At 43.9% G+C, this 14,716-nt stretch overlaps 1 protein-coding gene across 2 annotated transcripts in view; it reads left to right on the top strand.

The window, feature by feature from the left end:
• The window catches only part of KDELR3 (KDEL endoplasmic reticulum protein retention receptor 3), a 17,450-nt gene continuing 2,734 nt past the window's right edge, over window positions 1-14,716 (top strand). Inside the window, exons 1-6 of one of the 2 annotated variants that reach the window (XR_014160493.1) lie at window positions 1-116; window positions 3,230-3,852; window positions 11,307-11,407; window positions 12,468-12,626; window positions 12,822-13,074; window positions 14,172-14,454. Coding sequence is in view for 1 of the 2 variants with exons in the window: in XM_081877727.1 (XP_081733853.1) it covers window positions 3,762-3,852; window positions 11,307-11,407; window positions 12,468-12,626; window positions 12,822-13,074; window positions 14,172-14,212 (645 nt within the window). In the remaining variant the exon portion in view is untranslated. Of the gene's footprint in view, window positions 117-3,229; window positions 3,853-11,306; window positions 11,408-12,467; window positions 12,627-12,821; window positions 13,075-14,171; window positions 14,491-14,716 lie in introns of those variants that run through there. The other variant, XM_081877727.1, reaches the window with a different exon arrangement.

Here is a 14,716-nt window from a genome sequence, read left to right on the forward strand (position 1 = left end):
TGGCTTAACTCATCTCATGGAGCCAGTAGGACATCTCTTATTGATGAGGCCCAAGTCATGATGACCACGAGCACCTCAGTTAAAGCTACCAAGCTTGACTGGCCCTGTTCTAGAAGGTTCTACCTATTTACTCGGTCATGGTAAATGCCTGGAAGTAAGGCCCAGTGCTAGCATTCCAAATGAGATTTATTTCCCCATCTTTGGGTGGTGGGGAGAAGGGCGATATTAATGTACATACGTGAATGTGTGCGCATGCCAATAGGCGAGCAGACGTGAAGCAGGCAGTGAGAGACGTCAGGGGCGCCGACTTATAAAAAATATTGTGGGGGCCCATACCGGGGTCCTGCCCCGGGAAGTTTTCTAAATTTTAGATGAAAATTAGTGAGTTTTAAAGTTTTTTTAAAGTATTTTAGAGTCATATGATCAACATTAGAAACCCGAAAACTCGACTCTCTATAACTCCACACTCCGGGAAACTCGACAAGCCTGAAACACTTTTTGGCTTTGAAAAAAGAAACAAAACATAAACACGCACGGTATTTTTGTAAAAAGCTAATTTAATTTACAGTAACAATTATGCTTATAGACTATTACAGAGCAGTGAATATATAGCTCTGAAAAGACTGAAATGATATTTAAATAAATCCTAAACTATCATTAAAAGAATAAAACATAAAATATTGCTGTCGCACAGTAATAGCACTTTGATTAATAAGTGAAATAGCTAATTTAAGCTTACTTTGAATAAGGCTGAGGGTTCATTAAATAAAAATAATATCTCAAAGTTAATGCTTTAATACAGTTAATAAAGTTAATACAGTATGCCTAATACTGTATGTAAATACTGTAATACTGTATGTAAATAACGGGCTTTAATTGGGTCTTACACCCTAAAAATATTTAAGTATTTGAAAATAACTAATACAGTACTATAGTAATATAGAAATACAGTACTAAACTAGTACTAATATTTCAAAACTGAAAATTTAACATTCTGTATGTATTTAATTCTCTATTTTATAAAGATTTTTAATATCTGACAGTGAGTTTGGAGTAGCCCAATGCAAAAATCCTGAGGATCCATGTGGACCCGTGCTTTGTAACCACGTTTTTGCACCATTGTGACCCTAGGCAACAGTGGGTGCGTGATTTTTTTGGTGCAAGATGTAGCCATGGACATGCTATGTGATCTGATGGTGAATTTGGGGTGACCCAATGCAAAAATCCTGAGGATCCATGTGGATCCGTGCTTTGTAACCACGTTTTTGCACCACTGTGACCCTAGGCAACAGTGGGTGCGTGATTTTTTTGGTGCAAGATGTAGCCATGAACATGCTATGTGATCTGATGGTGAATTTGGGGTGACCCAATGCAAAAATCCTGAGGATCCATGTGGATCCGTGCTTTGTCACCACGTTTTAAATGGGGAGGGGAGGAAAAACACAGAAGGGACAAGAAGCACAAGAGGGGTGTGCGGAGAAGCAGCTGGCTAAGAATGCAGGGGAGGAGTTTAACGGGGTGGGGGGGAGGAAAGGAAGGCAAAAGTCCCCCCCCCAAGCCAGCCCTCTCTCTCTCTCTCCCACCTGCGAGTCCCTAGAGCACGGAGAGGAGGAGGTGGTGGGCTGGAGCCGGCACGCAGTGTGACTAGGAAAGAATTAGAAGGAAGGACTCAATCCTTTCCTTAACCCTCTGCTTGCCAGGAGGGCAGGGGATTCCCTGCTCTTTGTTGAGTTTGAGCAAACGCAGCAACAGAAGCGGGTGGGCATTAAGACCCTGAGGCAGAATGCAGGAAAGCAGCAGCTTCCGCCTTCCCTCCGCCCGACCGCCCGATCTTATTTTTGCCTGATTTTTGCCTATTTTTGCCCCTGCGCTCCGGCGAGTCAGCTCCAGGGACCACACATTCGCTCAATAACACGCACAGACATTTCCCCTTACTTTTTAGGAGAAAAAATCTGCGTGTTATAGAGCGAAGTTTACGGTAATAATTTTCTTAAATTATTGGGGGGGCTGAGCCCCCCCAAACGAATTTTTGAGGGGGCTTGGGCCCCCTCAGGCCCCATGGAGTCGGCGCCTATGAGAGACGTAAGAGAATTCATGTTCAGGTTTCCCCTGAGCTAAGAGTAAAGTGGGTGACACACCCATCCTATCTGAAGGTTCAGTTCACTGGTGCGCACATGTGAAGGAGAGGAGCAGTCCTGGCAAGTCCCTCACGCTCTGGAACATCCCATTTCCCTTCCATAGAAAAATTGAAGGGCCGACTTCTGAAGCGAAGAGCCTCAGCAAGTGCAGGAGGCTGCTTGTTAAGAAACCTCGTGTTCTTCTGGAGGGCTCCATGAGCAGTTTAGAGCCCTGGTCATGTCTCCACAGGAAAAGGAGGGAAGCTTCCAGTTTGATAACCTTGCCCTTTAACTTGGAAGAGGGCTGTAAAAGACAGAAGGGGACGCACTTCAGCAAGGTGGCAGCTGCACTGTGGACAAGCCATGACAGTGGCCATCCTGAAACAAAGGCTCACTGAGGAGAAACTCACAAGTGAAACTGCTGAATAGAAACTTAGCAAAAAGGTCTGCTCTTTAAATTTGGGTCGGAATAGAAACAATGGATTCCACTATAGGTGTTAATTTATTCAGCTACAATAAGACAATTTTGTTCTCACCAATTACTGCTGCTGTGGTAATTTTCCAATATTTTTATTCTAACTGAATTGCCAGAGGCTGTGTACTTTCTGCATTCCATTGCCATTTAGCTCTTTTACATTTGGTTACATTTCCCCGCTTTGCATGTGTGTGTCTGACAACCGAGGTTCATGCTCCATGCACCTGGGCTCTAGTCAGTGAAAGTTGATGCTGTTATAAACAAGTTGCCGGTTTATAAGGTGCCACAAAACTCTTTGACGTCCCCAAAGCGACCTGAGCAAGAGGGAAATGCCTGGCAGAAATACTTCCTGACAACAAAAACTGGAACATAGTGAAGGAAAGCCAATTAAAATGAAGAAAGCAACCTGTGACCCTGGTCCTACAAATCTCTTTGCAGACAAAATAGGTCTGCAAAACAACACTGAGGGTTTGGCGACACTACTTTGCGTTGGGGCCCTGAGTAAGAAATACATTTTCTAATGGGCCTTTCCCCCTAATCTTTGGAATCTGGAGCAATTCACATTAATTTCCCCCTCAAGCTGGCAAAGGGGTGTCTTCCCCTCTTAACTGTCTTTTCCTCTTTAACGACATTCTAGGTTGTAACTTGAGAAGTTGGAAGGATGCAGGAGAAAGTTTAACTCGGCCTAGTTGCTCCCGCCTCCTTCTCCACCCTCAGTACAAACAGCATCCACGCCACGTCACCCAGTGCCTGTGCTGGGACTGCAAAGCTTTGGCTGTGATGTTCTTCCACTCCTCTGTCAGAGGAGCAGAACGACTTAGGAGGAGAGCCAGCGAACCAAAGACTTCCCTACAGACAAAGTGAGCAAGAGGGAAAAGACCAAAAGTTCAAATTCTAAGCTCATTGCAGAATCCTGGTGAAGACAAAGATAGCAGTGTGAGTGTAATCCTTCCAAGAGAGGGAAAGACTTAGCAGAATATTCAATTGGAATAGAAAGGAATCATTTGGCTGTTGAAGAAAAAGGAAGAGAAGCACCCTTTATCCAAGCGAGGAACCAGAAAGCATCTACTAAGAAAAGCGAAGAGGCCTGCTGTAGTGCCACAATCCTTATCGGGATATTAAACTAGCTGGTTTTCCTTCAGGACTCTCTGGGACATTCTTTGGCCAGCATGAACATATTTCGGATTCTGGGTGATGTCTCTCACCTCTTAGCCATGATCATGTTGCTGGGGAAGATCTGGAGATCAAAGTCATGCGCTGGTAAGTTCTTGTTCTCCTGCCCTCTTCATCCCGTTGACAAGGTGCTGGTGCAGAAACAATGCAGAAGGAAAATAAGGGAGCAGACAAAGTTTCTGGGAGTTACTTATCACCAGAGCACAAACTGTGCCCCAGAGACTGAGGATTTGGGTTTGGCCTCAGCCTGCGTGGGTCACACATCTTTTCCTAAGGTGTGTTCACATTATCACTTTCAAGCACAGTGAATTTGTTCTCCCATCCCTGCGTTTCACAGCTCTTTCCCCTCTAGCTGTTCACATCAGCACGACTTCATTCGTGTCAGATTTGTTGGTGTACACACCAGGGAGCACAGATGGGGCACCCTGTGCAAAGGTGCTCACACATTTGCTAGAGATAAATTAGGAATGGCTTAAGGACTCAAATTGGATTGAGTAATAGCACATCCAACGGTAGCATTTTGCAAGGAAGTATGGAATGCATATGCATTTTGGGAAACTGTTGTGTGAGCACAGATTTAAAAAACAGCACTGGAAACTCTGTGAGTGCACAGTAAGTAGGAATGTGACCACAGCCTAGACTGCTCGCCTAAGAAGCTGGATGTTTTAAGTCTTTCCCTGTAGCTTTGTAGGACAATGCAGCATAAATGAATTAACATGGAATATTGATAGGAAATAAGAGAACCAGCTATTAAAGCAAATAGCACTTGATAACTCACTGAGGTCAACACTTTCACCATGTCTCATGCTAGACACCTGTCCATTGTATTGACAGGCAACCCTGCCCAGATGAGGTCATTTCAATGTCACGTAGAGATGCTCCTACAATATCTCTTTATGCAATTTTCAGTCACCATTGCTTTCTGCAAATTTTGAGATTTGTAGCCACTTGTGTAGGTTCCTTCTGGGCCTTTTCGCCAACTAAAACACGTTTCGTAAACCTGAGCAAACTAAATGCCTTGGGATGTGTGTTTGTGAATAAGACAGGAATCCTTCCGCATTTCAAACAGAATATTTCCCCAGGGCAGAGAGGTGGGGGTGAGGGCTGGGAAGCACAATACAGCCAGGGAAACCTCTGCCAAGGATTTAAGTAAACTGGTAAAGAACAAAGGAACCTGATCGACAGGGAACAGAGAAATGGATTGCCCAGGACAATGACTAGTCCTTTCACTCCCACACAGCACTCTTAAGTAAGTCTGTAATCCTATGGATATTTACTTCAAGGTAAGCATAGGACACTTTTTAAGAAACATATATAGGACTGTGCTGTGCAGAACTGAAAATGTGAAACAGCACTGCATGAAATGCAGAAAAACCAAAAGTGCCGTTTAGGAGGTGCATCACCCATGTCTCCTATATATCTAATCTCCCAAGTTTTGGTGTTAAAAAGCAACCACAACAAATGGTCTTAATATACACTGCTTGTTCTCAATTTAATCTTGATTGTGAACTTCAGCGGGCCTTTTAATCTTCTTCCCCACCACCTCAAAGCCTGCCTGTGTTCATGGAGTCCCAGAGTGTATGCTGCTAACTACTTTTACTTTCTTGGTTTCCCCTCTCCCCATTCCTCTTCTGCGGCAGTATTTCCATGGCCTCTTGTTAAAACTTCTCCTTCCATTCCTAGTTTCCTCCTTTCAAGCCCTTCCCACTCCATTAAACTCCCCCTCCCCCTTACGCTCTTTGTGGGTGGAATCAAGATTCGTTTAGAAGGAGTGTTGTTGTGATGTGGCAGTTGAAGTGGTACAGTGTAGGCATATCACAGTCCCTGGTGCGGTGTATGTGTCCAACAACATATTTCCTGGGGTATGGCGACTGTTTAAGTTTGTAGCAGGAGGAGGAATGAACTTGTGGAATCGAGATTCGTTCTGTACGTTCAGCATAATTTCTGTGCGTCCTGCCTTTTTGCACTATCCCGTTGAGGCTGAAAAACAAGACGTATAGGAGCATCACTGTAAAAGGAAACTGCAGGGCCACGTCTTGCGTTGCTGCTTAAACAATGAGACAGGAATACTTGTCTTTGGTCTCTTTCACCTGAAGATGCCTATGACTGTTAAATGTTTGCAACTGCCCACAACATTTATCCAATAAACAGCATAATTTTACTTTCTCATTTTACTGCCTCAAAAGAAATAATGATAGAGGAGTGGAAAACTTTTGCTGAGTAGAGGGGAATTAACTGTGCATGGTTGAAAACGCTGGCAGCATTAAGATAAATTCAACAGTTTAATATTTGAGTGATGTAAGGTGGGAGAACTGACTTAAAATGGTTATAGTAAAATACACAGGAATGATAGACAACTAAAATGAACCATGGAAGGGGAAGGAGGGAAGTCATTGATTATATGATATTGTGCAAAATGTTTATTTTGAGATGTTAAACTATTCAAAAAAAGAAAAGGAAAGAATAATAGGCAACTCTTTTGTGTTGCAAAAACAATGAAGAGTCTTCAGCACCTCAAAGCAGGGATGGGCAGCCTTTTTTCTCCTATAGTCCACCTTACCTCAGGACCCTTTAAGCCGGCATCCTTTTTGTTGGATATTCATGCTGATTTGTGTTCATGATGGTATTGGGGCATTTATATGCAGCTCTACTTTGAATACTGTTTGTGTCTTCCAAAGTTTTGGGGTGGACATAGTACTTCGTTTCCAATCAGTGGATCACCCATACATAGATAGCTTCACACCATGGCAGTTGTATCTGGCTTTTATTGTGCTGTAGTGCAAGAGTGCCCCTCCAGATGGCAATAATGCCACCAACTTGTAAACCAACGATGACTCCCTAATCTACTTTTCTAGCTTTGATATTCCAGTCTGTTTACTCTCGTTTCTCTGCATTCGGGAACTTGTTGCACTCTCAACACAGAAGAGGCTGGCCGAGTGAATATTGCCATTTGAACTGTTCAAGGTTGATCAGTATGGAAAGTGTTGAGGGTAGCAAAATGACTGAGCAAGGATTGAGAATGGTCTCTTAGTTTGGCAAGATACATTGATGGGAGCAGTTTGAAAATATATATATATATATATATATATATATATGCAGGTTTTGGTGTCCTCGGGTGTCTTCCCGTGTAAAAGTTGGGGTGTCTAGGCGACGTTTCGACGAGGTCTCACTCGTCATCTTCAGGCTGGTGCTTTCGGCTTCTTGTTACTGGAACAGAGCAGGATCTCAGTGTTTGAGTTCCTATAAATACTGTAGAGGGGGTGTGGTGTATAGCCTCCAATGTTCTGGGCAGAGAGGAAGTTCCCAGGTTAGTGTGCCTTTTCTTCTTTTGTTCCTTAATTACTTGAGAGATATCTTGAGTGATTTCTTGAGTGATATCCTGAGTACCACTTAGGTGGGTCATTAGGTGTGGATTAGTTGTTAAAGTCTTTGTGTCTTGACCTCTTGAACTTTGTGAAGAGTTTTCCTGAGAAGATGGCTGTACTGTACTTAGTTGTGCTCTGGCTTGGCTTCGTGTATAGGGGCGAGCTGTGGTTTTGTGGCTTGTGGCCCCTATACACGAAGCCAAGCCAGAGCACAACTAAGTACAGTACAGCCATCTTCTCAGGAAAACTCTTCACAAAGTTCAAGAGGTCAAGACACAAAGACTTTAACAACTAATCCACACCTAATGACCCACCTAAGTGGTACTCAGGATATCACTCAAGAAATCACTCAAGATATCTCTCAAGTAATTAAGGAACAAAAGAAGAAAAGGCACACTAACCTGGGAACTTCCTCTCTGCCCAGAACATTGGAGGCTATACACCACACCCCCTCTACAGTATTTATAGGAACTCAAACACTGAGATCCTGCTCTGTTCCAGTAACAAGAAGCCGAAAGCACCAGCCTGAAGATGACGAGTGAGACCTCGTCGAAACGTCGCCTAGACACCCCAACTTTTACACGGGAAGACACCCGAGGACACCAAAACCTGCATTCCTGTACCCGTGAAAATCTACGAAAGCAAATATATATATATATATATATATATATGCTTTCGTAGATTTTCACGGGTACAGGAATGCAGGTTTTGGTGTCCTCGGGTGTCTTCCCGTGTAAAAGTTGGGGTGTCTAGGCGACGTTTCGACGAGGTCTCACTCGTCATCTTCAGCAAAATCCTCCATAAACACAATATCAAAACAGCCTTTTGCACCAACCAAAAAATAGCCAATATCCTCAGAAACCCCAAGGATAAAATCCAGTTGGAAAACCAAGGGATCTATGAAATACCCTGCAAAGTCTGCCCAGCCACGTACATTGGACAAACAAACAGACGAATAAATGCACGTATCGCAGAACACAAGAATGCCGTCAAAAAAGAAGAAAAAACTTCCTCTCTTTTCCAACACATGAAAGAAACAGGACACGAAATTAATTTTGCAGATTCCAAATTGCTCTTTAACACGGAACATCACCACAAGAGAATAATCATGGAAGCCATCGAGATAGAGAAACACCCTCACAACATGAACAAGCGTGACGACACATCCCGCTTGCCAGACATCTGGAAATTAGCCCTCCCCACAAAAACTGACACCAGATCCAGAGGCACACAGAACGCCAACACCAATCAACCACACCAGACCCAAACCCAGACCCTCTCCACAGATGAATTACAGACACCATCCAGTAGCCAATCCATGGTGGCACCTCCGGATGCTGCACCCCCCTGCAATCCCTACACAGATCTGGCTGACACAAGCCACAAAACCACAGCTCGCCCCTATACACGAAGCCAAGCCAGAGCACAACTAAGTACAGTACAGCCATCTTCTCAGGAAAACTCTTCACAAAGTTCAAGAGGTCAAGACACAAAGACTTTAACAACTAATCCACACCTAATGACCCACCTAAGTGGTACTCAGGATATCACTCAAGAAATCACTCAAGATATCTCTCAAGTAATTAAGGAACAAAAGAAGAAAAGGCACACTAGCCTGGGAACTTCCTCTCTGCCCAGAACATTGGAGGCTATACACCACACCCCCTCTACAGTATTTATAGGAACTCAAACACTGAGATCCTGCTCTGTTCCAGTAACAAGAAGCCGAAAGCACCAGCCTGAAGATGACGAGTGAGACCTCGTCGAAACGTCGCCTAGACACCCCAACTTTTACACGGGAAGACACCCGAGGACACCAAAACCTGCATATATATATATATATATATATATTGGGGGGGGGGGAGAACAGCCATGCTGGCCTGAATTGCACACACCCCTACCTCAAGTGACATGCCACATGTGTAACATGGAAAACCCAAGCACTTGCAATTGCACACCATGCAATATTTGCCTTTTTGGCTGGGTGGGAAGAGGGTGATCTGAAAGCATGGGATATTGATATCAGTCCCTTGTCATGGTCGGAGGACTTCTTGTTGAGCTTTAGGCTTTCAGCACCTTTCCCCCTCTGCAGAGGCGGGAGATCTTTTAGGATGGTCTGCCCTCAGAGGCTGATGGATCCAAGTGGTTTCCAGAGGGCTGCGGAGGGGGTTGGCTGTTATGACTGGTGCTTCTGTTCAATATCTGGATGGCTTGGGCCATTGACACGATAGCTCCCGTGTGCTTTGTGGAGCCTGTTTGGCTCTGTGGTATACTACCGAACAATCTGGGAGATGGCTTGAACACAAGTGGAGGGAAACGCCAGACAAATACAACTGAACACTGGCGAGTGCACATTTTTTTAGCTTACTCAGTGGCAGAGAAGGCAGGTAAGAAGACATACTTGCTGCCTCCACTTCATCCTCACTATGCTATCTGGCACAGCTTTTCTGGTTACTGTGGGGCCTTTTGCACACTGGCCCCAAAGAGGCAGTAGAATCTATGGCAGCTCCCTGTAACTTGTTTGCCAAACTACTACTTTGCCTCCGTCGGCACCTTAACTCTGCTGCTATAGTAGAATCTTGAGAGATGTCTAGAACATTGTCGAAAACATTCCTCTTTATCCAGGCCTTTGACCATTAATCAATCTATGGCTTGTTAAATGTGTGGGAGGGGACTGTTGTTGTGATTATTTTATCATTATGCTGTGCATTGTGGTTTTTATTATACCGCGTAAATTATGTTCTTAATGTCATACACTGCCCTTGGATTTTTGGCTAAAGGGTGGTATATAAATTTAATTAATAATAATAATAATAATAATAATAATAATAATAGTGTGTTCGCTAGCAGCGCTAGGGCAGAGAGGGTTAGCAGCAGCAGTCTGTGAATCTTGCTCTGGCTTCCTCACTTTCCTACCTGCTTCTCCCCCCCCCCCCTTTGCTGCCTTTCTTTGAGCTCTACGTAAGGGAGTATCGTAGAGAAAAACCTACAAACAAAATTCAGATGGTAGCCATGTTAGTCTCTTACAGAAAAAAGAGGCTTGTGGCATCTTAAACGCTAACAGGCTTCTTGTGGCCTCCAGCTGTACAATAAATCTGTTAGTTTTCCAAGTACCATAAGGATCTTTTTGTGTTTCCATGAACAAAAACTGCTGCCACCTGGGGATCAATTACCTTTCTCCTGCACTGCCCCCTTGTTTTCTTTCATTACCATTTATTTTCTACACTCACTTTGTATATTTGCCTGAAGTTTCCAGACAATATACTGTAGGTCAACTTGTCTTTCAGAAGAGAGAGGCAACACTGCTCACATCCATACCACACATTTAAAGCAAATGGTTTTCCCCAAAGAATCCTGTAATCTACCCCTACAATTGTTAACATCCTTAACAAAGGTAAAGGTAAAGGTACCCCTGCCCGTACGGGCCAGTCTTGCCAGACTCTAGGGTTGTGCGCTCATCTCACTCTAGAGGCCGGGGGCCAGCACTGTCCGCAGGCACTTCCGGGTCACGTGGCCAGCGTGACAAGCTGCATCTGGCAAGCCAACGCAGCACACGGAACGCCGTTTACCTTCCCGCTGGTAAGCGGTCCCTATTTATCTACTTGCTCCCCGGGGGTGCTTTTGAACTGCTAGGTTGGCAGGCGCTGGGACCGAGCAACGGGAGCGCACCCCGCCACGGGGATTCGAACCACCGACCATGCGATTGGCAAGTCCTAGGCGCTGAGGTTTTACCCACAGCGCCACCCGCGTCCCCATCCTTAACAAACCACTGTGTTTATGCTGCTTTTCTGTGTTGGGCATCAATACAATGATGGTGCGTGGGTTATCTTTCTTCCCACCCTGGATCCTGGGAAGTCATCCACAGGTTCTCCAGTTCACTTGGCAGTGGAGCTGGCTTGTGTGGAAGCTGAAACAGCACCCTTTCGTTCTCTGACTGCGCCTCTTCACTTGGCAGGAGGGTATCCTCTCCAGGCTGTGTTTGTGCTGCCAGAGGATTCAAGTCCGCCTCTGTGGGGAGCTCTGAAGTTTGTGGCTTGTGGTGCTAGTTGCTACCTTCCTCACCCAACTAAGGACTTTGTTTGTTTATTATGCCAGTGCCAAAGGCCCAGGCGCTTCTCCTGGCTTATTTATTTTCCTTTATCATCTGCTCATTTAATTTCCTTTTTTGGCCTGCAGGTATCTCAGGAAAGAGCCAGATCCTTTTTGCACTTGTCTTCACAAGCCGTTACCTTGACCTGGTCACAAACTTCATCTCCATCTATAATACTGTCATGAAGGTAAGGGCAAGAGTTCAAACGCTCTCCATCTAGTCAGTCTGAGATAGGAACAATTCTGGTACGTTCAGACCCTGATTTATAACTTTAAAAAAGGGCCATTTTCAGTGGAGGTAGAGGGTTTTCTATTAACATTTTACTGAAAGAATTTCAATTACAGTGGTACCTCGGGTTAAGAACTTAATTCATTCTGGAGGTCTGTTCTTAACCTGAAACTGTTCTTAACCTGAAGCACCACTTTAGCTAATGGGGCCTCCTGCTGCTGCCGTGCCGCCAGAGCACAATTTCTGTTCTTATCCTCAAGCAAAGTTCTTAATCCGAGGTAATATTTCTGGGTTAGCAGAGTCTGTAACCTGAAGCGTATGTAACCTGAAGCGAATGTAACCTGAGGTACCACTTTATAAAGAAATAAAGTGATACAATCACTCAGCAACTTGCTTCATTGAGATTGAATAAGGCAGTCCATTCCCATCCCAAAGCCATAATGAACTTGTTTACGAATGCAGAGCTACAGTGCTCAGGGCTCTAATAGAATAGTGCCAGTGCACACTAGGTTTCTGCTGTACTGGGGAGAGAAAGCAGACTGTGTCAAAGAAAGATGACATTTTAAATATGTGCAGTGCAGCCCAGCCTCTTCCCTGTTCCCACATTGTTTAATCTAGAATAGAGTGGTAATGACCCAGTGAGTCTGATTGGAACAAGGTGCACCAATTCTGAGGCTTGTAAATCCACTCTTACAGCAGGTTAAGCAAGGGTGGCTAGGGAAGAACAAGAGATGTAGTTAATGGGCTTCGTGTGTGTGTGTGTGTGTGTGTGTGTGTACATGCATAAAAAATACATGCAGCATCATCTTAAGAGTGCATTAAAGGTGCCAAACCAGAGTACCTTAGGCAAAATATAAGGTAATGACAACAAATTGAATCTTGTCTGCAATCAGCCAAAGAACAGGCAGCAAATACTTAGGTTAGTGGGTTCTAGCAAAGACACAGCTTTAAAAGTTTGAGCAGACCAATCCTCAAAAGGTTTGCACTGTGAGAAAGTTGATTTTTGTATTCCTCTGCAGGTTGTTTTCTTAAGTTGTGCCTACTTTACCGTGTACCTGATCTATGGGAAATTCCGGAAAACCTTTGATAGTGAGAATGACTCTTTCCGCCTCGAATTCCTTTTAGTTCCAGTTACAGGCCTGTCATTTTTAGAAAACCACAGTTTCACCCCATTAGAGGTAAGAAAGCCATTCATATTAAATGGAAGAAGCTAGTAATTGCATCAAGTTTCCTTGAACCTTTGGTGTCTGGAACTGAACTTTCTTTTGCCCCATGATGAAAGGTAAAGGTGGCCCAAAATTGTCATGTTTTTCTCTGGACTGATTCATGCATTACTAACATTTAACGTGGACTTCCCTTTATTCTTTCCTTAGATTCTCTGGACTTTCTCAATTTACCTGGAATCAGTGGCTATCCTCCCACAACTTTTCATGATTAGCAAAACAGGTGAAGCTGAAACTATCACGACACACTACCTTTTCTTCTTGGGCCTCTATCGCGCTCTCTACCTTGCAAACTGGATCTGGCGCTACCACACAGAGAACTTCTATGATCAAATTGCTGTGGTGTCTGGAGTAGTACAGACCATCTTCTACTGTGACTTTTTTTATCTCTATGTCACGAAAGGTAAGGATCACAGAATGCTGGCTAGTCAGTGGCTGAAACTGACCACAATTGTGGCAGAGACCAGGCAGGTCAGCTATAGCTCTGCTCTCCCCACACACCCCGCTCCACAGAACCTCTTGGCTTTGTTTCTTTTCCACCCCAAACATTTAACAGCGGTCGTCTGAAAGACCACCTGGTCCTGTACAGATGGGCAAGAGCACTTAGGTCATGTAGGAAAATTCTGATTGCGGTACTGCTGCTTGCGGAGTATCATGGGACAGTGATTTGAAAATTGGCATTAAAAAATGCAGCGTTGCACATTCTTCAGTGGGAGGGCCCCCAGCAGTAAAAAAACTCTTCAGAATTGAGCAGCAGCGTATGCCATTTGTAAAGCATCAGCCATCAGCTACTTTCCAAAATCTTGTAAAGACTTCCTCCCTGACCCATAAGAGAGTGCCATTTTATGTGCTTGAAGACTGAATGTTTTTATTCTGCTTTCTGTGTCGAGTTACTTTTTTAAAATACTATTTTTATATTGTATACTGCTCAAGTGATTTTTAAAACGTTGAGTGGTTGATCAATGCTTTTAAATAAATAAATTACATGAAATATTAAACACTTAAACCCAACTCAGAAGCTACCAAGCATATAAGACAATTTCTACATTGCTATATGAGTAGCGTGCTCTGCATGTTAAAGCAGTGAGAGGAAGCCTCTTGAGGGTGGGGAGTCATCTCAGATTACCAATACTGTAAACTATGCAAAACACTCCAAAAATTATTGAGTATTTTAGCATAGGACTGTTTTAATTACCGTTCAGCCTGTTATTAACTGCTTCACAGGTTATGAAATTCTAAGGCACTGTGACCGTAACATGTGCAGGGTTTCTTGCTGCTATTAGTAACAAAGATTTGTACACAGGTGACAAGAGTTTATGGAATCTTCTCATCCTAAACGGGTTGCCTACAAAACGCTTATTGCTATGTTGGGGGGGTTTGTAATTCACGAGCTAAAAGCACCATTAAAAATGGCAGCATGAATGCATTTGGTAGAGGCAAGGTGACATTCCTTTCTGTCAGAACAAACAGTTTAAGTCTTAATTCATTTTTCCCATTTAGTATTAAAAGGCAAGAAGTTGAGCCTCCCAATGCCTATCTGAAGACACACGCAAGCGAAGCAAGTTCCTGAAGACCCCGCTCCAGGACTGGAGGATGTCCTCTTCCGCTTTTTTCCCATATGGCTCAGCTCGCATTCAGAGAACTTACCTGCTTCTCTACACTGTGACTAGCAGACTGTGCCTGAGAGATTTGAGGTCCAGGTGGCTAACACTTTAGGCTTAACACTTTCTAATTTAGTGTTGGAACAGTATCTACGTTTTCTTTTGTATGGGGATGTTTGTTGGTGTTTGAACTATAACAAATAAAATAGTGTGAAGTATCTTTTGGTATATTTTTCTCACAATTATCTCTATTTCTCTCTCAAATATGACTATCAAATCTCTTTTCCAGGCTAAACATTCCCAACTTACTTAACCATTCCTCATAAGGCTCTGCTTCCAGACCCTTGATAATCTTGGATACCCTCCTCTGCACACATTCCAGCTTGTCAATAACCCTTTTACATTGTGGCACCCAGAGCTGGACGCAGTACTCCAGGTGGGGTC

Source organism: Podarcis erhardii, assembly GCF_964252035.2.
Source record: "Podarcis erhardii genome assembly, chromosome: 10".
NCBI lineage: Eukaryota > Metazoa > Chordata > Lepidosauria > Squamata > Lacertidae > Podarcis > Podarcis erhardii.